The sequence below is a fragment of the Salvelinus sp. IW2-2015 genome, linkage group LG26, assembly GCF_002910315.2.
Source record: "Salvelinus sp. IW2-2015 linkage group LG26, ASM291031v2, whole genome shotgun sequence".
Classification (NCBI taxonomy): domain Eukaryota; kingdom Metazoa; phylum Chordata; class Actinopteri; order Salmoniformes; family Salmonidae; genus Salvelinus; species Salvelinus sp. IW2-2015.
Genome location: NC_036866.1, coordinates 1,997,062 through 2,010,180, shown reverse-complemented (window position 1 = coordinate 2,010,180; position 13,119 = coordinate 1,997,062). Strand labels below are relative to the sequence as shown.

Genomic DNA, 13,119 nt, shown 5'->3' with positions numbered 1-13,119 from the left:
GGCAGTTTCCACTTCTTGCTCTCTCACTCTCGCCCCGAGAGCTATAGCTGACAGTCTGACCATCGGGCAAGATTCCAACTCTGCTCTCTCTCTCGCCCTCCGAGGAACTGAACACAGTCTGACCATCGGGCAGTTCCACTCTGCTCTCTCTCTCGCCCTCCGAGTACTGACACAGTCTGACCATCGGGCAGTTCCACTCAGCTCTCTCTCTCTCGCCTCCGAGTGTACTCTCACAAGTCTGGGCCATCAGGCAGTCCCACTCCTCTCTCTCTGATCAGAAGTATGTGAAACCCTATGTGGTTGGAAATCTCACTCCAGTCGTTTTCCAAAAACGCCTCCTCGCTCAAAAAATAAAAAAAAAAATAAACTTTCCGCTCCAAAAATTTTGCTCCATTCATTAAAATCACAATTTAAACCAACACCCATCTAGTTTTTTGACTACCTGAACCTACCATTTGTTTGAAGTATTGAACCGAACCATATGGAGTTTAATGAAAATCATTGTATAAAACATGGAAAGTGATGTAAGAAGCGCACGATTATTGTCATATAGGCGACATATTCATATTAAACAGCATATAAACAACTCTAAATAGGCTACATGTCATATTAAACGGCATATAACCAACCTAAAATAGAGTCAGGGTCAGGAGCCAGACAGGGAACCTAAGAAGGAACAAAAATGAATTATTTTGGCTATATTATTAGGCTATTATATCAAGGCTATAGCCTACAAAGAAATGCATTTGCGAACACAACACACTAAGCTTGGCAGGGACACTAGGCTGGCAGCATTTTAAACATTTTGTTCTATTAAATCATTATAGTCTATAAATTAGGCATATAGGCTTGTAAAAATGAAACGAAAAATTCCTTTATTATGCGCTGTGCTTTTAATTTTAAAAAAATTGTAACGCGAGTTTGGTCAGAGTCTGTGGCGTCAGGCTCTCATACGATGTTGCCTGGAGAGCAGGCCAGCAGCGGAGAATACCCTCTCTACGCTRCCAGAGCCACTGGGGATGCTGAACACCCTTCTATTCTGCCCTTCTTATTTTTCTGTAGGTAGGCCTAATGTTTTATTTATTTTTTTGCCTATCAAAACAGAAAGCTCCTTGAAAGTGGGAAATGCCAGGCCTATTGGGCCAAAATCATTGTTAGCCTATTATATACAGATAATGGAACAAAACTTATTTTTATAAGAGGTCAAAAATGTTTTGTGAAGGAAAAAGTATTTATTCAATGACACACTTAGCTAGCTACCCACCTCGTTCCTTTCCGTTAGCATGTGCACGTAGTAAGTACACCATCATGCTTTCGGGATACGTGTCTCTTCAGATTCCACAATGATTCTTTAGTTGTGGACACTACATCACCGCACTCCCGCTCTTGCTCTTGGTCCTCATCTTGATTTAGCACCTGTGTGTTTTTATCAGTTTCTTAATGAAAATATTTTGTGAACTCTGACAGTAACTAAAGCAAGGGACTATAGCAGCACACAAGTAGACTACAYATGCATGCTGGGCCGGGCATGCCCTGAGCTRGTGAAGTGAGCGCTACTGGAGCCAAATTGGAGCGGGTGAGCCTTTGGGGAAACTTGCTCCTCACTTCAGTCAAATAGTCTGGTACTGATCCAGTCAGGCCATCAGGCAGCTCCACTCTGCTCTCTCTCCCAAGTACCCTGTTTGGCCTAGGAGAAGAAAGGCTACAGTTTCCTCAGTATTACCCCCAAAACATAAAGGCCGTTGTCTAAGATGTAACTCACCTAAATACCTTATGTTCCTTGTATTTATTTCATTGTGACTTCAATTTATGTGCTGGATAGGTTTGAGCAATATATATTTTTATCAACCAGTAATCATCAAGGGAAGGAGACAAGAGAAAGATGATTTTTGTGGACTATAGGGACCCAGACAGATGAAATGACCAGTAAGTTGGATGTGTGTCTATAAATGTAATATATTATATAAAGAACGTTGTTTCCGTGCCCAGGTAAAACCAGTGACGCCAGCCTCAGCGCCTGCGGAGAAACTGTCTTCTCCTCGTCCAAGACCATSGAAGAGGTCATCAACAGCCTCCCCAGTGGRGCCACGGGGTCGGCTACCAACAACTTCAGCCAGACCGTCATGGCGGCCCGGGATGAGCTCCACGCTGCCCTGCAGTCCCTGAGTAACGCCTTCAACCCCCAGGGCCATGAGGAGGAGAAGACGGGGTCTTTTGACTCAGAGAAAAGCTTAGTAGAAATGAGTCTGGTGAAGGAGGTGGCTTCAGCCATGGGAATGAACAGAGGAGCCCCTAAGATTGTTAATTCTCTCTCTTCAGGGGTGTCTTCGTCTAACGATGATGTGTGTTGTGTTTGATGCACAGGCTCGATGAGCTGATCCGGGTCGTGTTTCTGTAGGTGAAACTGCAGAAAAAAACTGGTAAATAGGGAGGTAGTGATCTGAACTTGTCCAATAAGGAACACTTGTTTTTGGTTTCTGTTGCAAAACATTTTGCTAAGGTGTGCCCTAATGAACATGACCCAGATGATCAATGTAAAAAAATAAWWAAAAAAAAGATACTGGTTCAATGCCATTGATAGAAAGAACCTACAYTGAGAATGAGAATGTTTACGTCAACGGTCCATCCAATTGCACTAAAACCCAAGGTTCCCTGTTGAATGCTTTATMTTGGCCATTAAAGATTTTAATTCGATTGTAAAGTACTTGGTAATMAAATTGTACAGCAGTGGATTTGTTTGCCATTTTGGTTAGATCTTCTCATTCTTGGTTCCTTTTATGTGTAACGTCTGTTTTTTATATTGTTGCATTAATACATATGTAGGTGAAGGCACAACTTACTGTAACTCACTCAAAGCGGTTAGAGGTGTCACGGTCAAGCTATCCTTGGGAGGCTATCAGTGCGTCAACTATATTCACTTAAAACCTTGCACAAAGTCATTTTTGGCTTCTCATTCATGACACTTTTTGTCTCTTGGTAAAGATTTTAATTTTGATACCTCACAATCATGTAACATTACGAGTGAGGACAATAAATTAATATTTCTCTACTTGTGTTTATCTTTTTCTTCTGGACTCCATAAATGCGTATTTTAGTATCCTAAAATGTATGGATATTTGTGCAATAGCTACAGTAGAAAGTAAAGGTCATTATGTCTCTGTCGAGCACTAGAAACAGCCCAGTACATTACTCTTCTCTTCCGCTCTCAGTCTATGAAATGTTCATTGAATAAAGACTATTTCATGGTTACAAACAACGCCATGAACTTGTTTATGTTTAGAAAAATGTGGTGCAGGAGGACTAATTTATAAATATTAAAATCATCGTCGAAGGCTGAAGAAAACGCACAAACTTTGGACACCATCCATTTACTCAACGTCAGGTAGGTGGAAACTTTAACATTTTAGATAAATTACTCAAAAAGTAAAGTCAAAATTCCATATCTGGACATGTAGCTTYTGCCTTTGCAACTTAAATGTATATTTAATTAGATTGCCTTAGCCTTATAGACATTCGATATAAAACGTTCCTAGCACAGTCCGTGTAGTCAGCTCCGCTATTACCATTGAGACCGTGTCTGTGTGCCCTTGATCTAGGTTGGGCAAAAGTAAACATGGCGGTGTTTGCTTTAGCAATCTCACTGGAATATAAACCTCCATGTCATTATTGAAAGAGATTGTGATATCGAACAACTCAAAATATGGTTACTTAATGTTAGATCTCTCACGTCCAAGACGGTCATGGTCAATTAACTAATCACTGATCATAATCTTGATGTGATTGGACTGACTGAAACATGGCTCCTCCTGGTTACACCAGTGACCATATTCCCTGCGAGTTGTTGCTAACATTTACAACAGAAAATTTAAATTTACAGAAAAGAAAATGACCTTTTGTCCTTTTGTCCTTTGAGCTTCTAGTCATGAATTCTATGCAGCCTACTCAATCACTTTTTATAGCTACTGTTTACAGGCCTCCTGGGCCTTATACAGCGTTCCTCACTGAGTTCCTTGAATTCCTATCGGACCTTGTAGTCATGGCAGATAATATTCAACATTTTGGTGATTTCAATATTCACATGGGAATTCCACAGACCCACTCCAAAAGGCTTTCGGAGCCATCYGGTTTTGTCCAACATGTCTCCAGACCTACTCATTGCCAAAGTCATACCCTGGATCTAGTTTGTCCCGTGGAATAAATCATGTGGATTTAAATGTTTTTCCTCATAATRTTGCACCTACTACACCTGCMCTGACSCTAGTCGGATGTGGCAGGGCTTGAAAACTATTACGGACTACAAAGGGAAACGCAGACGCGAGCTGCCCAGTGACGTGAGCCTACCAGACGAGTTAAATGCCTTTTATGCTCGCTTCGAGTCAAGCAACACTGAAGCATGCACATGAGCAAGACCTTTTAAACAGGTCAACATTCACAAATCCGCGGGGCCAGATGGATTACCAGGACATGTACGAAAGCATGCGCAGACCAACTGGCAAGTATCTTCACTGACATTTTCAACCTCTCCCTGACCGAGTCTGTAATACCTACATGTTTCAAGCAGACCTCCATAGTCCCTGTGCCCAAGGAAGCGTAACCTGCCTAAATGATTACTGCCCCGTAGCACTCACGTCGGTAACCATGAAGTGCTTTGAAAGGCTAGACCCTAGACCCACTCCAATTTGCATACCGCCCCAGCAGATCCACAGATGACGCAATCTCAATCGCATTCCACACTGCCCTTTCCCACCTGGACAAAAGGAACACCTATGTGAGAATGCTGTTGACTACAGCTCAGCGTTCAACACCATAGTGCCCACAAAGCGCATCACTAAGCTAAGGACCATGGAATTAAACACCTCCCTCTGCAACTGGATCCTGGACTTCCTGACGGGCCGCCCCCAGGTAGTAAGGGTAGGCAACAACACGTCTGCCACACTGATCCTCAACCCTGGGGAACCTCAGGGGTGTGTACTTAGTCCCCTCCTGTACTCCCTATTCACCCACGACTGCGTGGCCAAAAACGACTCCAACACCACCATTAAGTTTGCTGACGACACAACAGTTGTAGGCCTGATCACCGACAACAATGAGGCAGCCTATCGGGAGGAGGTCTGAGAACTGGCAGTGTGATGCCAGGACAACAACCTCTCCCTCTATGTGAGCAAGACAAAGGAGCTGATCGTGGTCTACAGGAAAAGGGGGACCGAACAGGCCCCCATTAATATCGACGGGGCTGTAGTGGAGCGGGTCGAGAGTTTCAAGTTCCTTGGTGTCCACATCACCAACGAACTATCATGGTCCAAACACACCAAGACATTTGTGAAGAGGGCACGATAAAACCTTTTCCCCCTCAGGAGACTGAAAGATTTGGCATGGGTCCCCAGATCTTCAAAAGGTTCTGCACCATCGAGAACATCCTAAATGGTTGCATCACTGTCTGGTATGGCAACTGCTCGACATCTGACCGTAAGGCACTACAAAGGGTAGTGCATATGTCCAGTACATCACTGGGCCAAGCTTCATGCCATCTAGCCGGTGTCAGAGGAAAGCGCATAAAATTGTCAGAGACACCAGTCACCCAAGTCATAGACTGTTTTCTCTGCTACCGCATGGCAAGCGGTACCGGAGCGCCAAGTCTTGAACCAAAAGGCTCCTTAACAGCTTCTACCCCCAAGCCATAAGACTGCTGAACAATTAATCAAATGGCCACCGGACTATTTACATTGACCTCCCCCCCTCCATTTGTTTTTTACACACTTGCTACTCGCTGTTTATTATCTATGCATAGTCATTTCACCCCTACCTATATGTACAAATTACCTCGACTAACCTGTACCCCCGCACACTGACTCGGTACCGGCACCCCTGTATATAGCTTTGTTTTTGTTTTATTTTTATATATATATTTTTACTCTATTTGCTAAATATTTTTTAATAACTCCTTCATGAACTGCACTGTTGGTTAAGGGCTTGTGAGTAAGAATTTCACGGTAAGGTCTACACTTGTATTCGGCGCATGTGACAAAGTTTGATTTGATTTGACTATCGGACCAACATTATATTTTATTTGCAATCACAGCAAATAATCTGCTCAGACCCCAGCCAAGGATCATCAAAAGCCGCGCTATAACTTCTCGGACAACCCAAAGATTACTACATGCCCTCCAGATGTAACCGGTGTGAAATAGCTAATAGCTTTTCAATTGGTGACGTCACTCGCTCTGAGACCTTGAAGACCTTGACCTTGAAGTAGTTGTTTCCCTTGCTCTGCAAGGGCCGTGGCTTTTGTGGAGCGATAGGTAACGATGCTTCGAGGGTGATTGTTGTTGATGTGTGTGGAGGTCAAGCGCGACGGAGTACAAAAATCGGTTAACCACCTGAGGATCTAAATTTAACCTTGTGTAATACCATAGATGCAGTCGCACCCCTAAAAACAAAAAACATTTGTCTCAAGAAATTAGCTCCCTGGTATACAGAAAATACCAGAGCCCTGAAGTAGGTTTCCAGATCATTTGATCGGAAATGGCGCTCCACCAAACTGGAAGTCTTCCGACTAGCTTGGAAAGACAGTAAAGTGCAATATCGAAGAGCCCTCACTGCTGCTTGATCATCCTATTTTTCAAACCTTTCACTTTAGCAGTGATGAATTCATGAATTTCTTCGACAAAAAGGTCATGATCATTAGAAAGCAAATTACGGACTTCTCTTTGAATCTGCTTATTTCTCCAAAGCTCAGTTCTGAGTCTGCACATAACTGCCAGGACCTAGGATCAATGGAGACACTCAAGTTTTATAACCATGTATCTCTTGACACATTCATGAAAATTGTCATGGCCTCTAAACCTTCAAGCTGCATACTGGACCCTAATCCAACTAAACTACTGAAAGAGCTACTTCCTGTGCTTGGCCCTCCTATGTTGAACATAATAAATGGCTCCCGATACACCAGATGTGCACCAAACTCACTAAAAGTGGCAGTAATAAAGCCTCTCTTGAAAAAGTCAAACCGTGACCCGGAAAATGTAAAAAAAACGAATTGGCCTATATCGAATCTCCAATTCCTCTCAACATTTTTTGAAAAGCTGTTGTGTAGCAACTCATTGCCTTCCTGAAGACAAGCGACGCTTAAGACCCCATCATAGCACTGGGACTGCACTCGCGAAGGTGGTAAATTACGTTTTAGTGGTGTCAGACCAAGGCTCTACATCTGTCCTCGTGCTCCTAGACCTTAGTGCTGCTTTTGACCCCATCCATCACCACATTCTTTTGGAGAGATTGGAAACCCTAATTGGTCTACACGGACAAGTTCTGGCCTGGTTTAGATCTTATCTGTCAGAAAGATATCAGTTTGTCTCTGCGGATGGTTTGTCCTTTGACAAATCAATTGTAAGTACAGGTAGGCTATGGTCACAAGACGCTGGTCTCCTTATTGTCTCTAGAAGTTCTAAGCAAACAGCTGGAGGCAGGGCTTTCTCCTATAGATCTCCATTTTTATGGAATTTCTGCCTATCCATGTGAGAGACGCAGACTCGATCTCAACCTTTTAAGTCTTTACTGAAGACTCATCACTTCAGTAGGTCCTATGATTGAATGTAGTCTGGCCCAGGAGTGTGAAGGTGAACGGAAAGGCACTGGAGCGACAAACCGCTCTTGCTGTCTCTGCCTGGCCGGTTCCCCTCTCTCCACTGGGATTCTCTGTCTCTAACCCTATTACAGGGGCTGAGTCACTGGCTTACTGGTGCTCTTCCATGCTGTCCTTAGGAGGGGTGCGCCACTTGAGTGGGTTGAGTCACTGACATGATCTTCCTGTGTGGTTTTGCGCCCCCCCCCTCGGGGTCATGCGGTGGAGGAGATGTTGTCGGACGGGGCCAGTGTAAATCTCCACCCGTCTCAGATTCCAGTATCTATGCTGCAATAGTCTATGTGCCGGGGGGGCTAGGGTCAGTCTGTTATATCTGGCGACCTCTGAATGCTTGGCTATGAAAAGCCAACTACCATTTACTCTTGAGGTACTGACCTGTTGCACTCTCTACAACCACTGTGATTATTATTATTTGACCCTGCTGGTCATCTATGAACGTTTGAACATCTTGACCATGTTCTGTTATAATCTCCACCCGGCACAGCCAGAAGAGGACTGGCCACCCCTCAGAGCCTGGTTCCTCTCTACGTTTCTTCCTAGGTTCTGGCATTTCTAGGGAGTTTTTCCTAGCCACCTCGCTTCTACACCTGCATTGCTTGCTGTTTGAGGTTTTAGGCTGGGTTTCTGTACAGCACTTTGTGACATCAGCTGATATAAGAAGGGCTTTATAAATACATTTGATTGATTGATTTATTTCCTATGGAGGATTGACAGTTTAATTTAGAATAATGAATATTCCCACGCAAGTCAACATTCTTTGACGTGTGGACCTCCAGCCATCTTTGTAGTACATTTGAAAGTTTACATTTCTACTTTATTCACATTTTAGTACATTTGTCAGATATTTAAATGTACGCTTTGTCTCAACCAATGGCAGCCACAACAAAAACACTTCATGTGAATAGGGCCTAAGCTACAACGTCTGAACATGAATGAAAATCTGAGTTTATGCATTTTTTGACAATTTACGTTATAGCTTAAAAAATGATTTTATTTTTTATTATGACAATTCTGTATTTGTAAGTTTTCTAATGATATATCAGACTCAACCTTTTATCTCTTTTCAGTGATGAAATCATGGATGTCTCATGGTATGGTGGGGTATGCAAAAATAAGTAAACTTTGAGTACCTGTATCTCTTAAATGTTTATATTTATGGAACAATCCCACGGTCAGCATGTATACGGGTTGTAAAAGTAAATACTGGTTGTGATATGACCAGATAACAATGAAAATATGTATTTTTCATGCCGTCTTGATGTTGTCGTGAAAATACGTCTTTAACCAGTCTGTTGTGTTCTGGTTTTACAGTATGACCAGAAAATCCCATTTAGGAAATATGTGAACAAGGCAGCTAACCCACTGTTCCTAGGCCGTCATTGAAAATAAGAATTTGTTCTCAACTGACTTGCCTAGTTAAATGAAGGTAAAATAAAATAATGTTTGTGGTTTTAAATATGTTCAGATTGTAGCTTCTTTACTTACTAAGAAGTTGATGTACACTACCGGTCAAAAGTTTGGACACACCTACTCATTCAAGGGTTTTTCTTTATTTTTACTATTTTCTATGTTGTAGAATAATAGTGAAAACATCAAAACTATGAAATAACACATATGGAATCATGTAGTAACCAAAAAAGTGTCAACAAATATACATATTTGTCTCAAACGCATTAAGGAATGAAATTCAACAAATTAACTTTTAACAAGGCACACCCGTCATTTGAAATGCATTCCAGGTGACTASTTCATGAAGCTGGCTGAGAGAATGCCAAGAGTGTGCAAAGCTGTCATCAAGGCAAAGGGTGGCTACTTTGAAGAATSTAAAATATATTTAGATTTAACATTTATTTTGGTTACTACATGGTTGCATATGTGTTATTTCATAGTTTTGATGTCTTCACTATTATTCTACAACGTAGAAAATAGTAAAAATGAAGAAAAGCCCTTGAATGAGTAGGTGTGTCCAAACTTTTGACTGCTACTGTATATGTATACACTCATGAAGTACTGATCTCTCTCGCTTTCTCTCCCTCCTGCCAGTGCTGATAGTCACCATCACCCTGGCCTCTGCCTCAGGGAAGTATTCTGCTGATGGCCATTGTTTGCTCAGCGTGCACAACGGGGTCATCTGAGAATTCGCTGGTCCCGTCATCTTCATCGTTATGGTGAACACTCAACTAAACCATTGCTCAACCATTACCCAAAGTACCCTGCAACCATTCTCGGATATTATTCCCCCAACATCCCCATAGTATTTCTCAGGCACTAATATAAAGTTTATTTGTGTTCTCTGGTCATGTAAACATCATGGTTCTGACCCGTGTGGTGGTCATTACCATCTCCACAGTCAAGAGGAGGTCTATAATGATGCCCATGACGGACAACGGTCCTGTGGAACTGGCCCACGTGCAGATCAGGTAGTCACCACACAGGGGCACCATTTCACTACTATTACTATTACTGCTGTTACAGTACTTAGACAGTTACTTTCACATACATTTAAAGTAAGTATTCATATATATATATTTTTTTTTTGTTGTTGAAAAAGACAAGTATTTCAATATTTTTATGCATTTGGAAATAGAGTTGTGAAAGTATTTGGAAAAACTCAAATAAACTCCCATGCATTTTAACCTAGGTATTTGAAAACAGCATTTTAAATAKGTTTTTGAGCATTCTGATCAAATAGAATTTGGTAGCCCAGTTCTGTTACAGTATTTGCTCTATCCTTCTACAGAATATTTTCTATATTTTTAAATGTAGGCTTAGTAGATAGTGTGTAGGGGTTGGTGGTTTTCCCCTTGTTTTGTTTCACTGTATATAATACAGTGAAATATGAGTGTACTCTGTCCAAGGTTGCTTCCATCATTTTTATAGACTGGTCGTTGTCACTTAACACCTTGTTGCCATTTTGATTTTGTGACATGAGTTTGAATGATACCTACAGTAAATACAGTARATTATCTATTCCCTGAAGTGCTGTTTACTATCGATCGGGGGAAATCATTTCAACGTAGAAACGTTAATTCCTGCAACTCAGCTGCAAGGGTCACAATAGGAACTCTGTGGAGGAGTATGTTGGCGTTGAGCTTCAGCCGTCCCGATGGCAGTCCGGGTGGTAACTAAAACACATTCCTCCGCTGAATAAACTAGAGCCCTTGCCCGCCCCACAGCTGGTGCGGTTTAGCGGCCACCTGAACTGTAAGTTAATTTCATCCTAAACAGAATTAGGGAGTGATGGACGGGGAGTTTCAGTGTGAGGTGCTTGGGTTGGGTGGGTAATGGGGAAACTGTGTCTCCTAGCAAGGTGCCCAGTCCTTGATTTTGTGTCAAGTGGCTTGTGTTTGCTTTCTCTCAGGACTGCTGTGAAAGCYTTGCTGGTMCTACTGCCAATCCTGGGCCTGAACTGGCTCTGCGTCATCCTGGTGCCCTTCTCCTTAGGCATGGCCTTATGTCTTCATCCTCCTCAAATCACTGCAGGTACTTGCCACATACTCTAATCTAAAAAAAACTTTCTCTCACTCTGTTCTCTTTCTCTCTTTCTCCCATTCTCTGTCTTTCATCCATTCTCTCTCTTTCAGTTGTTCTTTCTCTCCCTCTCTCTTTTCTCTCTCTTCTCTCTCTCTGCACCCCGTTATTCTCGCTCTTTCTCCTATATATATTTTGTCTTTCTCTTCCTCTCCCTCTGTCTTTCTCTGCACTCTCGTTCACTGATAACACCACCTCTTTCAATGRGTTATACAAGAATGGCTGTATTGGGCTGTGTGATTTTTCACTATAGGCCTATTTCAATGGAAGCCTACCCAGTAGAGGTGCAAACTGTGTTGATTGGAGAATTTACAGGGATTTCAAGACCACTAGTCACCAATGGAAGACGAACTGACTCAAGTTTCAGTTGAGACTGTTGTTCTTTGAAAGGCCTCTGTTTTTTCTGTGAGAATAACGTGGTGCTGTGTTAGAACCAAACTCCCAGATGAAATGAGGAAAAAAATACGCGCAATCAATATTTGTGGGAAAAAACGTTTTTTTTTGAAGGACTCACTATACCGTCAAAAACATCCCATTTTCTTCTTCTGTTAAATCAGAAAGCTTTTCCATTATACATTCTCGTGATTCTCTTATTCTCTCCTGAAAGAGAGCAACAAATTCTCAAGGTTTCAGTTTGTATTTCTTGGAGACAAGGTTGACTTTGACAGGAAATGAATAGCGCTCTGCTTGTGTTAAACAGGTGCTCGTGTTTATAAATGAAAGTGCAAATGTACAAAATCGTTTCATGAGATACTGCYAACTTTACAGGCTGGCATTTTGATTGGCAGTTGTGTTCATGTTTTTTTCCCTTGTCATTAAATACATGTTGGTGAAAAGAATTGTTATAAAAATATACAGTTATTTTATTTCATTTTATTATTAAATGAACAATTTGCAGTTTTCAGTCAAATTTACCACAGCCTGATATTGGATTCAGTATTTTTTTATACAGTGAAATAAGGTATTTTGTTAGGTTTTATCTCGGTATTGTGTCCAGGATTTAACCTACATTTGACTTCCAAAGCATAATCAACATCATCTCGAGAACTATTTGTTTTCACAAGAAAACATGAATTCCAGTGTAACTTAATTTATCTTGCTTGGCTGTGAGAGAGAAGAGTTATTCTCTGATTGCAGTCTACCCTGGTGTGCAGTCTACCCTGGTGTGCGGTCTACCCTGGTGTGCGGTCTACCCTGGTGTGCGGTCTACCCTGGTGTTCGGTCTACCCTGGTGTGTGGTCTACCCTGGTGTGCGGTCTACCCTGGTGTGTGGTCTACCCTGGTGTGTGGTCTACCCTGGTGTGCGGTCTACCCTGGTCTACCCTGGTGTGCGGTCTACCCTGGTGTGCGGTCTACCCTGGTGTGCAATAATCACACTGCTCACATCCCTGCTTGGAAATTTGTAGTCATCTTTAATCAATGGTCTCTTTAATTGAGCCGTATATTTAACAAGAAATCAATAGAGATTTAGCCCTAGTCAGATCATTAAGAAAGCTCTCTCTCTCTCTCTCTCTCGAACTGTGAATAGTTCTGTTTCTCCCACATCAATAAATTGTTTTGTCACAACAATAATTCATGCAGACTGTCAGTTAGCTCTATAGCAGGGCTATTAGTTGGGATGGAGTCGTTAGCTACTGTAGACGGCTGTCACTTTCACAGTACAGTTGAAACACAACTTCCTCCGAGTTTCTCCGGTAAGCCCTGCTATAGAGCTAACTGAATATGGCAGGTAGCCTAGTGGTAAACCTCTACAGGATCGGTGTCCCCACCCGCGGGACGGTTGAGCTAACGTGCGCTGATGTGATTAGTCGGAATAGGTAAGACATGTCTCATAAAATGACAAAGAACCTACGACAATTACCGTCTGGACATGACAAGCTGTAGCCAATACGATAGGACCTACACTTTAACATGTAGGATCAATATTTATCTACATTTACATTTAC

At 42.1% G+C, this 13,119-nt stretch overlaps 1 protein-coding gene across 1 annotated transcript in view; it reads left to right on the top strand.

Moving 5' to 3' along the window:
• Positions 1-3,049, top strand: part of LOC111952662 (kinesin-like protein KIF14) — a 34,577-nt gene extending 31,528 nt beyond the window's left edge. Inside the window, 2 exon segments of the mRNA XM_070435371.1 lie at positions 1,468-1,546; positions 1,970-3,049. Coding sequence (XP_070291472.1) covers positions 1,468-1,546; positions 1,970-2,357 — 467 coding nt within the window. The 3' untranslated portion in view covers positions 2,358-3,049.
• Positions 3,050-13,119: the final 10,070 nt, after the last annotated feature.